Here is a 19,178-nt window from a genome sequence, read left to right on the forward strand (position 1 = left end):
AGCAGCAAGAGAAAAGTAATAGATTACATATGATATGCTAAAAGCAATAGACAGTCAGCCAAGAGATCTATATCCAGCACAACTGTCCTTTAAAAAAGGAGAAATTGGGAGAAGTAGCAGGCTGAGACTACATCAGGTAGCAGGAGATCAGCTAGATAGCTTATCAAACCATTGCAAACACCTACAAATCCAACGGGAGATCAAAGAGAAGAACAGCAATTCTAAAAACAGAAAATCAACCACTTTCTGAAAAGTAGGACCGGCAGAGAAGTGAATCCAAAGCAAGGGAAGATAGACCACGGGGGGAGGGGCCGGCTCCCAGCAAGCGGCAGAGCAATGAGCACAAAATCAGGACTTTTAAAAGTCTGCTCCACTGAGGGACATCGCTCCACAGGCTAAAACGGTTTGAAGCCCACGTGTGGTCAGTGTGGCCCTAGGTCCTGCAGGGTCACAGAAAGATTGGGGGTGTCTGAGTGTCGCAGAGCTCACAGGTATTAGACCGGCTACAGAGACAGAGACAGAGCTGAGGAGTGAGCTCTCAGCTCGGGGTTACCTTGAACCTGTCGCAGGCTGGGTGAGCTCGGAGCGTGGCCAGAGGCCAGGGAGACGGGAGTGATTGGGCTCTTTTCTCTGAGGGCGCACTGAGGAATTGGGCCCCAAGCTCTTGGCTCCTCCGGGCCAGAGACTGGGAGGCTGCCATTTTCATTCCCATCCTCTGGAACTCTATGGAAAGTGTTCAGGGGACAAAAGGTCCCGAAAGTGAACCCGAGCAGATTACTTAGCCTGGTCCCTGGTAAGGGTGATGCAATTCTGCCTGGGGCAAAGACACTTGAGAATCACTACAACAGGCCCCTCCCCCAGAAGATCAACAAGAAATCCAGCCACGACAAAGTTCACCTACCAAGAAGAGCAGCAGAATTCCAGTGGAGGAGAAAGCAAAGCACAGAACTCATGGCTTTCTCCCCATGATTCTTTAGTCTTGCAGTTAATTTAATTTTATTTTTAATTTTATTTTTTTTTCTTCTGCTAATTTTTTTTTAACTTTCCCCTTTTCTTTTTTAACGTTTTTTAACTAGTTTATCTGATATATATATATATACATATATATATATATATTTTTTTTTTCTTTATTTGTTTTCTTTTCTTTTTTTTTTTTCCTGAACTTCTTTTTATCCCCTTTCTCCCTCCCACGATTTGGGGTCTCTTCTGATTTGGTTAAAGCACATTTTCCTGAGGTCTTTGCCACCCTTTCAGTACTTTTTTGCTCCTTCATATACTCTTATCTGGACAAAATGTGAAGGTGGAAAAACTGACCACAAAAAAAAAAGAACAAGAGGCAGTACCAAAGGTTAGAGACCTAATCAATACAGACATTGGTAATATGTCAGATATAGAATTCAGAATGACGATTCTCAAGGTTCTAGCCAGGCTCAAAAAAGGCATGAAAGGTTTAGAGAAACCCTCTCTGGAGAGATAAAAGCCCTTTCTGGAGAAATAAAAGAACTAAAATCTAACCAAGTTGAAATCAAAAAAGCTATTAATGAGGTGCAATAAAAAATGGAGGCTCTTACTGCTAGGATTAATGAGACAGAAGAAAGAATTAGTGATATAGAAGACCAAATGACAGAGAATAAAGAAGCTGAGCCAAAGAGGGACAAACAGCTACTGGGCCACGAGAGAATTCGAGAGATAAGTGACACCATAAAATGACACAACATTAGAATAATTGGGATTCCAGAAGAAGAAGAAAGAGAGAGGGGAGCATAAGGTATATTGGAGAGAATTATTGGAGAGAATTTCCCTAATATGGCAAAGGGAACAAGCATCAAAATCCAGGAGGTGCAGAGACCCCCCCTCAAAATCAACTAAAATAGGTCCACACCCCGTCACCTAATAGTAAAATTTACAAGTCTTAGTGACAAAGAGAAAATCCTGAAAGCAGCCTGGGAAGAGAAGTCTGTAACATACAATGGTAAAAATATTAGATTGGCAGCAGACTTATCCACAGAGACCTCACAGGCCAGAAAGGACTGGCATGATATATTCAGAGCACTAAACGAGGAAAAACATGCAGCCAAGAATACTATATCCAGCAAGGCTATCATTGAAAATAGAAGGAGAGATAAAAAGTTTCCAGGACAAACAAAAACTGAAAGAATTTGCAAACACCAAACCAGCTCTACAGGAAATATTGAAAGGGGTCCTCTAAGCAAAGAGAGAGCCTACAAGTAGTAGATCAGAAAGGAACAGAGCCAATATACAGTAACAGTCACCTTACAGGCAATACAACGGACTAAATTCATATCTCTCAATAGTTACCCTGAATGTTAATGGGTTAAATGCCCCAATCAAAAGACACAGGGTATTAGAATGGATAAAAAAACAAAACCCATCAATATGTTGCTTACAAGAAACTCATTTTAACCCCGAAGACACCTCCAGATTTAAAGTGAGGGGGTGGAAAAGAATTTACCATGCTAATGGACATCAGAAGATAGCTGGGGTCACAATCCTTATATTATATCAATTAGATTTTAAGTCAAAGACTATAATAAGAGATGAAGAAGGACACTATACCATACTCAAAGGGTCTGTCCAACAAGAAGATCTAACAATTTTAAATATCTATGCCCCTAACATGGGAGCAGCCAACTATATAAACCAATTAATAACATAATCAAAGAAACACATTGACAATAATACAGTAATAGTAGGGGACTTTAACACTCCCTTCAATGAAATGGACAGATCATCCAAGGAAAAGATCAACAAGGAAACAAAGGCCTTAAATGACACACTGGACCAGATGGACATCACAGATATATTCAGAACATTTCATCCCGAAGCAGCAGAATACTCATTCTTCTTTAGTGCACATGGAACATTCTCCAGAATAGATCACATCCTGTGTCATAAATCAGGTCTCAACCAGTATCAAAAGATCGGGATCATTTGCTGCATATTTTCAGACCACAATGCTCTGAAGCTAGAACTCAATCACAAGAACAAATTTGGAAAGAACCCAAGTACTTGAAGACTAAACAGCATCCTTCTAAAGAATGAATGGGTCCACCAGGAATTTAAAGAAGAATTGAAAAAATTTATGGAAACAAATGATAATGAAAACACAACAGTTCAAAATCTGTGGGAAAATCCTGAGAGGAAAACATATAGTGGTACAAGCCTTTCTCAAGAAACAAGAAAGATCTCAAATACACAACCTAACCCTACACCTAAAGGAGCTGGAGAAAGAACAAGAAAGAAACCCTAAACCCAGCAGGAAAAGAGAAATCAAAAAGATCAGAACAGAAATCAATGAAATGGAAACCCAAAAAAACAGTAGAACAAATCAACAAAACTAGGAGCTGGTTCTCTGAAAGAATTAATAAGATTGATAAACCCCTGGCCAGACTTATCAAAAAGAAAAGAGAAAAGACCCAAATAAATAAAATCATGAATGAAAGAGGAGAGATCACAACTAACACCAAAGAAATAACAAACAATTATAAGAACATACTATGAGCAACTCTATGCCAACAAATTTGACAATCTGGACGAAATGGATGCATTCCTAGAGACATATAAACTACCACAACTGAACCAGGAAGAAATAGAAAACCTGAACAGACCCATAACCAGTAAGGAGATTGAAACAGTCATCAAAAATCTCCAAACAAACAAAAGCCCAGGGCCAGACGACTTCCCGGGGGAATTCTACCAAACATTTAAAGAAGAACTAATTCCCATTCTCCTGAAACTGTTCCAAAAAATAGAAATGATAGGAAAACTTCCAAACTCATTTTATGAGGTCAGCATGACCTTGATCCCAAAACCAGACAAGGATCTCAGCAAAAAAGATAACTACAGACCAATATCCTTGATGAATACAGATGCAAAAATTCTCACTAAAATACTGGCCAATAGGATCCATCAGTACATTAAAGGATTATTCACCATGACCAAGTGGGATCTATTCCAGGGCTGCAAGGTTGTTTCAACATCTGCAAATCAATCAATGTGATACAATACATTAATAAAAGAAAGAACAAGAACCATATGATACTCTCAATAGATGCTGAAAAAGCATTTGACAAAGTACAGCATCCCTTCCTGATCAAAATTCTTCAAAGTGTAGGGATAGAGGGCACATACCTCAATATTATCAAAGCCATCTATGAAAAACCCACCACAAATATCATTCTCCTTGGGGAAAAACTGAAAGCTTTTCTGCTAAGGTCAGGCACATGGCAGGGATGTCCATTGTCACCACTGCTATTCAACATAGTACTAGAAGTCCTAGCCTCAGCAATCAGACAACAAAAAGAAATTAAAGGCATCCAAATAAGCAAAGAAGAATCAAACTATCACTCTTTGCAGATGATATGATCCTATATGTGGAAAACCCAAAAGGCTCCACTCCAAAACTGTTAAAACTTGTACAGGAATTCAGTAAAGTGTCAGGATATAAAATCAATGCACAGAAATCAGTTGTGTTTCTCTATACCAACAACAAGACAGAAGAAAGAGAAATTAAGGAGTCAATCCCATTTACAATTGCACCCCAAACCATAAGATACCTAGGAATAAGCCTAACCAAAGAGGCTAAGAATCTATACTCAGAAAACTATAAAGTACTCATGAGAGAAATTGAAGAAGACACAAAGAAATGGAAAAATGTTCCATGCTCCTGGGTCGGGAGAACAAATATTGTGAAAATGTCTATGCTACCTAAAGCAATCTGTACATTTAATGCAATCCCTATCAAAATCCCACCCATTTTTTTCAAAGAAATGGAACAAATAATCCTAAAATTTATATGGAACCAGAAAAGACCTTGAATAGCCAAAGGAATATTGAAAAAGAAAGCCAAGGTTGGTAGCATCACAATTCCGGACTTCAAGCTCTATTACAAAGCTGTCATCATCAAGACAGCATGGTACTGGCACAAAAACAGACACATAGATCAATGGAACAGAACAGAAAGCCCAGAAATAGACCCTCAACTCTATGGTCAACTAATCTTCGACAAAGCAGGAAAGAACATCCAGTGGAAAAAAGACAGCCTCTTCAATAAATGGTGTTGGGAAAATTGGACGGCCACATGCAGAAAAATGAAATTGGACCATTTCCTTACACCACACATGAAAATAGACTCAGAATGGATGAAGGACCTCAATGTGAGAAAGGAATCCATCAAAATCCTTGAGGAGAACACAGGCAGCAACCTCTTCGACCTCAGCCACAGCAATGTCTTCGTAGGAACATCGCCAAAGGCAAGAGAAGCAAGGGCAAAAATGAACTGTTGGGATTTCATCAAGATCAAAAGCTTTTGCACAGCAAAGGAAACAGTTAACAAAACCAAAAGACAACTGACAGAATGGGAGAAGATATTTGCAAACAAAATATCAAATAAAGGGCTAGTGTCCAAAATCTATAAAGAACTTAGCAAACTCAACACCCAAAGAACAAATAATCCAATCAAAAAATGGGCAGAGGACATGAACAGACATTTCTGCAAAGAAGACATCCAGATAGCCAACAGACACATGAAAAAGTGCATCACTCGGCATCAGGGAAATAGAAATCAAAACCACAATGAGATATCACCCAGTCAGAATGGCTAAAATTAACAAGTCAGGAAATGCCAGATGCTGGCAAGGATGCGGAGAAAGGGGAACCCTCCTACACTGTTGGTGGGAATGCAAGCTAGTGCAACCACTCTGGAAAACAGCATGGAGGTTCCTCAAAATGTTGAAAATAGAACTACCTTATGACCCAGCAATTGCACTACTGGGTATTTACCCTAAAGATACAAATGTAGTGATCCAAAGGGGCACGTGCACCCGAATGTTTATAGCAGCAATGTCTACAATAGCCAAACTATGGAAAGAACCTAGATGTCCATCAACAGATGAATGGATAAGGAAGATGTGATATATATATATGTGTATATATATATATATATACAATGGAATACTATGCAGCCATCAAAATAAATGAAATCTTGCCTATTGCGACGATGTGGATGGAACTAGAGGGTATCATGCTTAGTGAAATAAGTCAATTGGAGAAAGACAAGTATCATATGATCTCCCTGATATGAAGAAGTGGAGATGCAACGTCAGGGGTTGGGGGGTAGGAGAAGAATAAATGAAACAAGATGGGATCGGGAGGGAGACAAACTGTAAGTGACTCTTAATCTCACAAAACAAACTCAGGGTTGCTGGAGGGAGGGGGGTCGGGAGATGGGTTGGGGGAAGGGGGGTGGGGTTATGGACATTGGGGAGGGTATGTGCTATGGTGAGTGCTGTGAAATGTGTAAACCTGGCGATTCACAGACCTGTACCCTGGGGATAAAAATACATTATATGTTTATAAAAAAACCAAAAAATTTAAAAAAAGATGAAAAAAAACCCCAAAATTATAAAAAAAGGAAAATTAACATGTTTTCGGATAAACAAAACCAGGTAATTTTAATAGCACACCTGCCCCGCAAGAAAACAAGGAAGTCCTTGAAGTTGGAATGAAAACACACAAGACAGTAACTCAAATCCATATAAAGAAAAAATAAACAACAACAACAAAAACTCAAAAAATTAGCACTTGTAAAGGTAACTGCATAGATAAATGTAAGTCTACATATATGTTTTATGTCTAACTTTTTTCCTCTTCATGCTAATGTATGAGATGCTGCTAAAGAGTACTTAGATGGCATTTTGCACCTATTAAACAGTACATTTATGAAGAATGTAGAAACGAAGAAATATTTCAAATCAATAACCTAACTTTCTGTCTAGACAAGTTAGAATATGAAAAGAGCAAACTAAACCCAAAGGTGAAGGAAAGGAAATAATAAGGTTTTAAAGTGGAAAAAACATAGAGAAGAGAAAAATAATAAAAAAAATAACAAAACCAATAGTTTATTTAGAAAGATCAACACAATTGAAAAACTTAGTTACACTGTTAAAAACAAAATAAAACAAAGATATCATTAATGAAACAGGGCACCTTACTGTTGACCCTATGGATATAAAATGGATTATAAAGTAATATTATAAACAATTGTATGTTAAAAATTAGATAATGTAGAAGAAACTAATACATGTCTGATGCAAAGCTACCAGAACTCTGATCCATTGCTGGTGGGAATATGAAACGATATAGCCACTCCGGAAAATGGTTTGGCGGTTTCTTACAAAGTTAAATATATACTTACCATATGACTCAGCAGTCCTACTCTAATAAATTGAAAACTTGTGTTCATATAAAAACCCATACACCTGTGTTTATAGGTAGCTCTTGTAGTACTTGCAAAGTACTAGACATAACCCAAATGCACTTCAGTGAGTGAATGGATAAACAGACTCTGATACCTTCATACAATGGATTACTGATCAGCAATAGAGAAGAATGAATTGGTGAGTCATACAACTTGGGTGAAACTTAAAGGCCTTATGCTGATTCAGAGAAGCTGTTGTCACATTACTGCCATATTACTGAAAAGACACAGCTATAGCAATGGACAGTAGCTCAGTGGTTGCCAGGAATTATGGATGGGGAGGAGGCATGGATATAAAAGGATAGCATGGGGAGTTTTTGAGATAGAACTATTCTGTGCCCTGATTATGGCAGTAGTTACATGAATCTATACAAGAACATTAAAATTCATAGAACTGTATACCAAAAGAAAAAAAGTCAATTTCATTGTGATAATTTAAGAATAAAATATAAAAAAGTAGTATTAGAGGATTATATTGGAAAGAGAAAACATAAATCACTCAATCAGGAAGCTTAGGGAAGGAGAAAAAAAGTTTTTGTTACTTAAACTATACCATAGGAAATGAAAATACAGAATTATGATGAATGGTGTCATTAAACAGAGAAACTAAATAATTGAGGCCCCAGATTAGTTTCATAGGCTTAAGTTCTCCAGGTTTCTTCTCATATAAAAGGTAATGAGTAATTGTCAAACAGCTACTTTGTTTATTGCATTATCGATATAACCAAAATCGGACCCAACTACGTCTAGAAAGCCGTCTACTTATAAAATCTACATTATTATATATGTATTTATATACATATATGTGTATTTGTATGTGTATGTATACATATATAATGTATATAAATGTACATATATATATATATATATATATATATATATGTGGTTTACTAAGTTAAGTACTCAGAATGTCGCGGCTTCTGTATTTAACATTTTTACAATTGTGTAGGCATAGGTATCCTTCTTGAAGCCATACAAAATTTAAATGTTGAAAACCCCTTTGATATAGTAGAAATATCTAGTTTTAGTTGTAAAGAACTTAACAGATGCCCCTGTAAACGTTTTCACTCAGTAGACTGAAACCTCGTTTTTCAGTATATACTTTTGGATATCATAGTTAGCAAGCAGAATGCTAAACTACTGACAGATGCACTATTTGGAGAAGTACCAGGTGTAAATAATTTTTTAAAACCATCTATTTGTTATAAATAAAGTTTCAAATGTTCATATCAACTTTAATATGAATCTAGAGGTATTATTCTCTGAGATACAGAAGTTGAATTGAAATGGAACACATTATTTAACTAATAAGTTACATGGCAAGTGAAGTAGAGTAATAAATTCTCACTTTAACCTTGACTCTTTGAAGTATATTTGAATCTGTTTTATGACAGACACATCATCCAGAATAATGCATATGTGTATGTAAAACATTTGGGTTAAGACGATCCTTTTTTCATTTATTTTCCCCCTTGCACCCAGAGATTATTATAGGGCATATATAAGATAAAACAAGAAATGACTTTTAGGCCTCAGATCTATAATCTTCAAATTTCTCTTTAGATTCTCCTTAGAAATTTGCTTTGTAACCCTGAGTGAGGCATTTGATGTGTCACCATTTTTATTGTTCTGACCTGTTTATATCTCAGCAGGAATAATGACATGAATAGTTTGACTGTTGAGATGTGAAATCAGAGTGAACACTTGTCAAGGCTTTTGCAGCAAAATTAAATGTTGCTAATTTAAACTGGGTCAGAGTAATATTTTTCTGTAGTTTATTCATTCCATAATTTAAATGTAGATCATTTGATGTACATTTTTACAATTGGTTCATTTCTGGATCATTAAACCTTATCATCAAATAATATTTATTAAGCTTCCACATGTTCATAGATCCAGAATGACTGCTATGTGATAGCAGTTAAGAAAATAGCATACACTGACTCTTTAAAAAAAGCAACAACAACAAAAAATCACATAGCTCTTCAGCCAAACAAGCACTTTTATGTGTCTAATGAACACAAATAGAGCATTTCTTCATTACTCCCATCTATTTGACTCATTTCTCCCTGCCATTTCTAATTCTAAAAATCTATATGGAATTTTAAAGGCACTTTTGAATCATTAGCAAAGAATTATTTTATTGCACGTTAACTTTTTATGATACACTACAGTGTAGATCAACTGCGTTCAGATTTATTTCAGTGCAAGGAAGATGTGGAAATTAAAGTTAGAAGTTGTATTATTTACATAAAGGAGATATAGGGGTAAGTCTGGAAAGGAGCCGATCATAAAGGAAAGGGAATAAGATAGAAACAAGGCAAACTATAAGAATATAAGAGAGATTACGTGGATTTATGCTAACTCCCACACAGAGTGACGTACTGTATTTGAGACCCATTGACCCAGTTCTTAGTTAAAAGTTCTTTTGATTAACAAAAGAATATATTATTCTAGTCAATGTTTTTATTATTCTTGTTTTGTTTTGTTTTTGTATTGTTAAATCTATTTTCTTCACAGGTTATGTAATACAGTTATATACAGTTATATACAGACTCAGGTTTGTTATTCATTAGTTGTCAAATGGTACACAAAAAAGGAAATTTGGTAATGTTAACTAACTTAGTTTTGTTCATCTTTGGCTGTGAAAGGTGGTAGAGAAGACTGGAACTAATATTTAAATATAGCTTTCCTACATCTTTTATTTGGCTGTATTTATTCTGTCCTCTATTAAGAGCAAACAAAGTTAAATATGTATTCTTCTAATGAATTCAGTGACTGAAAGCTTTTACAGATTTTTTTTAGTTTCTTATACAAAATTTGAGGATATTCCTCAAATTGATTATTTGGTTATTTTATATATCCCTAATAAAATAAATTTATTATGAGCTCTTATTCTTCATGTAGGAAGATGAAGTTAACTTACCTATTAATGGGATCTTAGGTATACTCACTTACACATTTGTTTCTAAATGTTTCCAAAAGGTTTACTTCCTTTACTCTGAATATTCTCTAAAATAACTTTTTAGCTTTTTACTGCACACCAAATTGAAGATGTCTGTTACATCTTCCTGCAAAAAATTAAGAGAGGAGAAGTTGACCTTAGGGTGATAACGTTTATGGTTTCCAAAACTGGGAGCTCCTTTGCAACTCTGTGTCCCAGGCTTACTGTATTTAAACATTCCTTGACATTTCAGTTGGCTGTTAAACTTGAATTATATATTAAGCGTAGCTCATTGCCTGAAATTATCTCTTTCTAGGTAAACAAGATTATAAAAAAACCAAACCTATTTTACGAGCAACCAAATTAAAAGCAGAAGCAAAGAAAACAGCAATAGGGATAAAGGTACCTGTATTTGGTAACTTTAAAATTTGATATATGCATGCCATTTCATTTTCTAAAACTGGATTGCATAAATGTTGAATGCTAAATGTTTTATGACATTTCAAAATCAAAATCAATGCCAGAATTGAAGGTTCTTATAAAGAATTTACTTAATGGGAAGCATCATTCTGACCCTGAGATTTTACCAGGTCTTAAAATAAAACACAATGTCACATAAGAAAACCAGTTATACTTAAAGTTGCAACTTATTTTTTCCTCTAGCTACGTATATATTGCTCAAACATTTCAGTGATTTATGTGGCCCAAATAAAAAAGCTTCTTTTATTTTCAATAAATTTAATTTTATGGTTATTGAAATTTTAGTTATAATTACATATACTTAGATCATTAATATATATACTTTTATTGTGTTTTATTATTATTGTCAGTACTCTCTATGATGAAATTCTAGTGATGTCCCCAAACTTGTTCTTTTAGAAAACCAGTGTTTTAACTGCTTAAGAGGGATAAGCGCATCTGAGAATGATGTTAGCAGATAATAATCCAATATGCTAGCACAATGAAGTTCAACAAAATTACATTTATATTACTACTCATGTGAATTTTTTTGCCAAGTATTTAGAGGTGACTCAAACTATAAATAAAAAAATTAACTTGATGGTTCTACTGTCAAATGTATAAAATTAAAGTGAATAGTATATATACTTTATTTAAATATTAAAATGTTGAAAGGAGATTTTGGTTTTTATCTGGCAGATGAAAAATCAATTTTTCTAAGTTATAGCTTATAGCAAATGCCAAGGTATTACTACCAGGCTGTAACAGCTGTTGAACTGCCAGATGATATATTTGGTTGTCTTCCAGAATTTGCTATTATGATCACCAAATACTGCCTTCGTTTTACTCTTGATTGCTGATTTTGATCAAGTATTACCGTGTGATACGGTATGTTTTCAGAACACAATCCCCTCAGTTAGTGCTGTGTGTCATTTTTTAATGAAAAAAAAAGTTTAATTGTCTTTTTGTTTAAAAGAGAAATGATTAATCTTTTGAAATTTTCTTCTAATTTCACATGAAATTTTATTCATCTTTTAAATTATCTCCATGACTTGATATTTCTAAAAGCATTAGTTAGGGGTTATTTTCTTTCTTTATTTTGCAGTTAGTTACCTGATGATTGTCTTTTATAGTGAGAGCATTATCTATAATTTTCCACCAACGCATTATGTCAGTCACTTTTATCTCTTCCAAAGTGGTGTTTTGGTTTTGGGGTTTTTTAAAGAAAGATATTGGGTAGCAAAATCCTCTTGTGGCACAATATAACGAGCAACTATAAATTAGAATTTGAGAAATGTGCAGCCATTCATTTATTAATATATATACATTCTCTTTATTTGCCTTTATAATTTTTGTTATTTTAATTTGAGGAAATGACTGTCTTAGTATCAGATAAATCTACCTTATAACACAATTACTTAGTATCTTTTTATAAACAATGCAGAACTTGCTTATCTTTTTTTGAGAAAAAAGTTTTTCTTAGATTTCATTTATGATTTAATGTATGTACAGAAGTGTTTCTGACATCCAAACATAGCTCCTTTTGAATAAGCTCGCATATCATTTTGATTTGTATACTTGTGAAAAACAAAAACCTTAACTTTAAACATTGGTTATTTTGCTTGAAAAATTATATGAAGAGCCCATTAAAATGATATGAAACTTTTTAGAATCAGAACCATGGATGTGTTTTACATTTCAAATCTGGCATACTAATTAGTTTGCCCTGTCAAACTTTGATTGCCTTGTCATTTTAGCATAGGATTTTAAATAACGAAGTTTCTTTCAGCAATTGCCATTTAATGCTGTTTAATTTCCCCAGTGAGTGATTTTATCCATATTGATAATGTCAGAGAAGCAACTAAGGACTAATGAACATCAAACATGTTTGACTCTTATCTAGTTGATTCAGGATGACCATAATATTATAGTATTTTATCACTTTATTGCTTATTTTTAGAATGAATCATAATTATGCTCTTAAAATAATTTAAATCTATAGAAAATATGAACAGCTGGATGGAATAGAAAAATACCAGCCATGACAACACTGAACAGAGAAGAAAGAGGTCTGCGATCACATTCCTCTTTCCTCTTCCTGTTGCCATGATCTAGCAAAGTCTAAGCTGACATATTTGCAAAAGCGATTATAACATTACCTCGGTTTTCAGAAGAGTTAAATACCACAAAAACAGTTAACATTGAACCTAGAACATTGAATTCATTTATTAATTGTTAGCTGATTGAGAAAACACTTCTTTGAATTAGCCATTACTGGTTTGTACAAATAAGACTCCCCTTGGTTGGTTGCCATTGGCCTTAAGATCCCCCACTTCAACTTAGTCAGCATTGTATTATTATATTGCATATTATAAAATGTTCTGTTTACTGTGGAGATACTACTATTGATGTTGTAAAGTTTTCAAAGTATTATCTAATTTTTAAAAAATATTTTATTTATTTATTTGATGGACAGAGATCATAAGTAGGCAGGGAGGCAGGCATTGAGAGAGGAGGAAGCAGGCTCTCCGCAGAGCAGAGAGCCCAGTGCAGGGCTCGATCATAGGAGCCTGGGATAATGACCTGAGCTGAAGGCAGAGGCTTTAACCCACTAAGCCACCCAGGAACAACCGAATTGTTATCTAATTTTAATATACTTCTTATATAGGTTATCTAAATCTTAATCCATCATTATCTGTTTAGAAATGCTTTAAATATTATAATGTTGTAGAACCTATAGAAAGAATATTGCAGTGTTGTAGAACCTATAGAAAGAAAGATGACCAAGACATGATCACCTGGGAGCAATTTATACAAGAAATAACTTCCATATTTCAATACCATAAAAATCAAAAATATTGACTGGGATATCTAGGACTGGAGAGGTAAGGAATACACAATATAGTCTTTATGCTCAAAGACTTTTAGTGCCTTTTTGTAAACATATGTTTAGTAATTAAAAAGCTTTTGAGAGAACAGTGCTGATTCAGAATAAGATGTGAATATCAGGGGCGCCTGGGTGGCTCAGTGGGTTAAAGCCTCTGCCTTTGGCTCAGGTTATGATCCCAGGGTCCTGGGATCGAGCCCTGCATTGGGCTCTCTGCACGGTGGGGAGCCTGCTTCCCCCTCCCTCTCTCTGCCTCCCTCTCTGCCTACTTGTGATCTCTGTCTGTCAAATAAACAAATCGTAAAAAAAAAAAAAAAAAAGATGTGAATATCATTGTTCCAAAATCTAGAACTAATTTCTGGTTATTGAAGGTATTTTATTTCCTATGTCTTACTAATGTAAACAAAATCTTGTGTTTTAAGACCCAGTAATGAGTGTTACCTAAAAAATATTTGCACAACCAATATTTCCTATTTGGTTGTTGTTTAGTTAGATTATTTTTGAAGAATTATGACTTCATTAAACATTTTTTAGAATGTAAATACCCATGTCTCTTAGTATTTAGAAGAAAAAAGATAATTCATATTTGTTAATTAATTAGTTATTTGAAAGGTTTATTTGAAAGGTATAATCTAAAAAATTTAATTTATTTGTTATATAAGTAAAATATTTAAGTGTCAAACAGGTCCTGCTAACAACCTCTTGGGATGAGCCATCTGGAAATGTTATTTTTTTTCTTCTTTGTGATTTTGGATGTGAAACTAAAAATGGCCAGGAGTGGGGGGTCATCAATGCCTAAGTTATGGTTAGTGTCACCAGCATCCTGAACGCAGTATTTTCAAATTTTATCATTGTTTTAACCCTCTGTACATGCAGTCCCACAATGTTCATCTCCTCAACAGAACAGGGATTTTTTTTTTTTAAATGATGCTGTTCCTCCCCATTCAATATTCTTTAGCCCTACCCCCTCCACCATATATTCAGCAAACCTAATTGAATTAATGGATCCTCTGAAGTTATATTCTATGAGTGTTCTCTGCTTTCTACCCTTAAAACCCATTTTCATGCCTCTGGATATCCTGAAAATGTATAGTGAAGATGATAGAGAGTTTTTTGAAGGGACAAGGAACAGTTGAAAAGCAGCAGTTAGAGGTGATTATCAAATGAGATGTGGATGATGGCCTCCAATCAAGAGTAAAAACTTTATTCCTGCCTTAAGCTTGTATGAATGGTGACTGCTGTTGAACAGTTTTGTTGTCCACTATACAGAACAGATGGAGTTTGCAGTTGTGTGTCACTTGTTTATTACATCCTCTTAAAATTAGTAGCTGTGTAACCAGATGGGTCTGGGAGCACAGCTGTGGATATAAGAATATAAATGAAACCTGTCTGATGCTGCCATGCCCTTTTGAGGTGCCAAAGTGTTCCAACTGCAACAAAGAAAAACTCACTTTCATTGACATTATATTGATGTATTAGATTTTTTAAAAAATCTTATAAAAATTGTTGACACTGAGTCTATCAGCCCCTTGATTTTTATCAATATTTACTTCTGTAGTTTGGAAATCTAAATAAAGGTACATTTGATGCTAAATAGCTATATAAATTGCCCACTTGTAATTTCAACATCCAGGTAAAAATTTCTTGTTGCTTATAAACCAAATTCATTTTAATGTCTTTTAAAGTTTATTAGATGGCATATGTTGAATTAGTAACTTTACATTCTGATGAAATGTAGAATATATTCATGTAAATACAAATAAATTGCTTCTCCATAAAACAATGCCAGGAATGAGTGTGATACACTATTGAAAATTAGAAAGACATATTAGCCTCTTTAGGATATGGAACTGGCACTAGCTGCTCTTTTTTTTTTTTTTTTTAATTTCTGAGCCAAATGATATGTTCACATTGAGAATACTTCTATTGGTGTATGTGTATACTACATACTATATACTATATACTTCATTTATATATGAAGTTAATGGACTTCTTAGGAGATAATGGGATTTTTGCCATAATATATGTAGTAAATTTTTTGGCTACTAGTTTAACATAATTAATATAACCTATATCAAATAACCAAATGAAATATTCAGAATAACCCTTCACAATTCTGATAAATTATACTATGTCTTTCTTCATGAACTGAGATTCTTCAGTTTTGTTCCCCCACATTGTAAACTATAGAATTTAGAGTTTAAATTTAGTTTTAACAAAATAATATTTAATAAAGACTTACCGAGACATAATTTAGAAACTGGCTATAATAGCAGTTTCTTCCTATAGAAAAAGAAAGATAAATGTTTTAAAATCTGTGTCCTAAAGCTATAACTAATAACAAACGAATTGAAGCAACAAATAAAGTTAAACATACTCAAATAGAGAACAGAAGAACTGTGTAGGCACAAACTACACTGCTTGCACCCATCTTGATATCCAAACTATGCAAATATATCAAAATTGTAAAGTCAAATTTTACTATTAGAAATTTTACTATTACAAATTATATAGAAATAATAATAGAAATGAGTCATCCACTGATGTCCTTATCATTGCAGTCGGTATTGTCAAGCACACAATAAATTGCTTTACTAAATGACAAGAAGAGTTAAACAAAAAAATGTGATTAATTAGGTTCAAATTATTATTCTAGATGATGGAATTATATAGCTGTTTTCTCTGATGAAACTTATAACATGAACCAATCTCTTTTCATCAATTTCAAACATACCTTTTTTTTTTTTCCCCCTCCTTAGGAAGTTGGCCTCGTACTAGCAGCTATATTGGCCCTCCTACTGGCTTTCTATGCTTTCTTTTATCTCAGACTGTCCACAGACGTTGACCCTGATCTGGAACGAGATGAAGATTAGCTGAACAGCAATCAGTGCATTAAAGGGAAATAATTTTATAAAAGCATCCCTTGGGACCAACACTTTCTAAAGTACTGAAACTGGAACATCTTGAATTCTTTCTGCTGGTATTTTCAGTTTTGAGAAATATCTTTTTAAATAGTTGCATAGGATATCAAAAAAAGAACCTTACCTAGCAATGTAGTATAATGTATGCTACCGGATACTTTAATAAATCTTTCTACTTTGACAGGCAACCTATTCATGGTGCATTTAGATTAAATGGAAAACAGATCCTAAATTCTTCGGATGTCTTAGCCAATTTATGTGTATAACTCCGTCACTTCAGATTACTAAATCTATTTTTGTTCCGTATACATCGTAAGTAAAAGTATATATCCTCATTTACAGAAACATTCTCAAATCACATTCAGAGCCTAAGAAGGAATGAAAAGTCATGGGAAATTTTTCATTTTACAAAGAAGCCCTGCTTTCTTTCCAGACATATTTTATATCATTAGAGAGACTATCTGCCATACATCTACAGTAATCTTTTTCCTTCTTTGCCAACTGTTCAGCGCACATGTGCTCCATCAGAAATGGCACCTGGATGACAGAAGCTCAAAGAGTCACATATGTCTGTAAAATAGAGTTCCTTTCCTCTTGGGCTGTCTGAACTGGTGTAAATAGAAAGTTCAGTTGATCTTGATTTTAATTAACTTATTATTGTATTAATATAAACTTGGAATTCTATTTTAATTATGTTGTTCAGGCTGCTTGCAGTATCAGTTTGCCCTTCTTGTTAGGGAGGTATGTAACAATCTGTCATTTACTTGTGCAGTTTTGTTTTTTTTTTTTTTTCACACAACAGTAACGGAAGTCCTACCTACTCAGAATAATTTTCTTGGATTGCCTCCTAAACCCAAACAATACAAAGTTGGTTTACAAAATTACATTTTGTCTCTTGAGAGTTAATCAATTACAACTGTTTTGTGAAAAATAAATAATAGATGAAAATACAGGTCTCACATTACTTGCATTTTTAATTTTTTTGTTTATGTAAGTTTTTAAGATATTTTACATTTGTTGGAGTATAACAATCAATATATTCAATATTTTTACCAGTAATGGATTTTTTAAAAATATTTTTAGAACATATGAATACATAAAGCTTAGAAAATGGGAAAATATGGGTCCACATCAGAGTTGTTAGCTACTATCTTATATAAAGAAGTATAAAAAATTAATAGTTAGAAACAAATGCACAAAGTGCTTTATATCATATACATTGTATTTATGAAGAGCAAATAAAATGTAAAGATTGTTTCCATATTTTTCCAGAGAAGAAAGCTTTGATGAATACACTCAATGTTCTGTGAGACTTTTGCAAATAGTTGAATATGACTGTGTAGCTTTATGTTCTGTAGAATTTTTCCAAGTAGCATAATTTATTTCATCAATGTGAAAACAGCCCAAAGTTCCCATATCCTCACAGATCATTTATGCCAAACATCTGAGGGCAAAATTTAGCCAGTGTTATTTACTGGATTCTACCCCTTGAAATCACAAACTCATGAGACAGACCAAGAGTTCTTATACACTCACCACAGCAGACCAATCCAAGTGGCATTTTTAGGAAAGGTTGCAGCATTTAATGCCATGTGGTATGTCTGTTCGTGAAGTGGGTGGCAAGGGAATATCCAAGCTGGCATTTTGGATATGATGGGCCTTTTCCTTTCCTGAGTGACATGCCACATGTCAAGAAATACTGCTTTTCCCCCACTCCTATCACATTTACGTGAACAATTTTCATTTAGTTACTTTACCTCCCATATGGTGTTAAAAACAGTCATATTAAATAAAGATTATTTCTAATTTCAGTAGTAATTTAAATGAGAAGATATGTAATAATTGTTTATTAGATACCTATCCAAGTGAAATATAACAGAATTTATAGTATTTAAAATAGATGAATATTCTCTTGGAAATGTCTGAAAATTCATTACACTGAGAAAAAATGTTACTGTTCCCTTCTGTTCTTGAGGTGTTCTCTTGAGGAAAAAGGTTGTTTCTGATAGTAGTAAGTATTAATCTATACATAGTATAATTATAAGCTAGTTTGATTACCTCATTTTATCAATACCTTCAGTATCTGGCTAGTCCATTTGTGTAATTAACTTATGGTGGCTCCAGAGAACCATAAGTCCCAAAGGTCCAACTCTGATTTTAATAAATTCTGGGTAAACTGAGACAATACATGTTTATACAACACTGTTTTCATGAAATGCAAATTTTTCAAATTCACATTAACTGGGAAGCGGCCTGTAGAGAAATTCCAGATTGAAATCTGGTTTGAATCTTTGAAGCTAGAGAGGTGATATCTGGCCTACATTTTCAGGGGACCGCACTTCTAAATAGTGAGTGGTGTTTGGCATACATCTAAGACTAGCACCAGACACAAATTTTAGGCGTGGGTTTTTCTCCTCCAATAATTCACTGCTCAGAGTAATTCAGAAAACAAAAACAGAAAAATTATAATGACTTTTCAGAATGTTAGAATTTATTTGCTAACTATACTCTGCAGGCTAAATTTCAGCTAATGCAGCAGACTTTACATACAACCTATGGAATACTGTGAATGAAGCTTGAAGAGTTGCTGGTTCTTATTTTGAATGCAAAATAAATATTGATTTATTGAGAGGAGATATTGTAAAACTATAACCTCATGCAGGATTTCTTTTAAAACAAATGAACAAA

The 19,178-nt window shown here is 34.1% G+C and overlaps 1 protein-coding gene across 17 annotated transcripts in view; it reads left to right on the plus strand.

Moving 5' to 3' along the window:
- The window catches only part of TRIQK (triple QxxK/R motif containing), a 102,640-nt gene extending 85,198 nt beyond the window's left edge, over positions 1 to 17,442 (plus strand). For 16 of the 17 annotated variants that reach the window (XM_044245317.1, XM_044245328.1, XM_044245315.1 and 13 more), the window contains 2 exons: positions 10,540 to 10,625; positions 16,329 to 17,442. In XM_044245317.1, coding sequence (XP_044101252.1) covers positions 10,540 to 10,625; positions 16,329 to 16,442 — 200 coding nt within the window. In that variant the 3' untranslated portion in view covers positions 16,443 to 17,442. Of the gene's footprint in view, positions 1 to 7,292; positions 7,419 to 10,539; positions 10,626 to 16,328 lie in introns of those variants that run through there. The other variant, XR_006384203.1, reaches the window with a different exon arrangement.
- The last annotated feature ends 1,736 nt before the right edge of the window (positions 17,443 to 19,178 follow it).

The sequence above is a fragment of the Neovison vison genome, chromosome 4 (assembly GCF_020171115.1).
Source record: "Neovison vison isolate M4711 chromosome 4, ASM_NN_V1, whole genome shotgun sequence".
NCBI lineage: Eukaryota > Metazoa > Chordata > Mammalia > Carnivora > Mustelidae > Neogale > Neogale vison.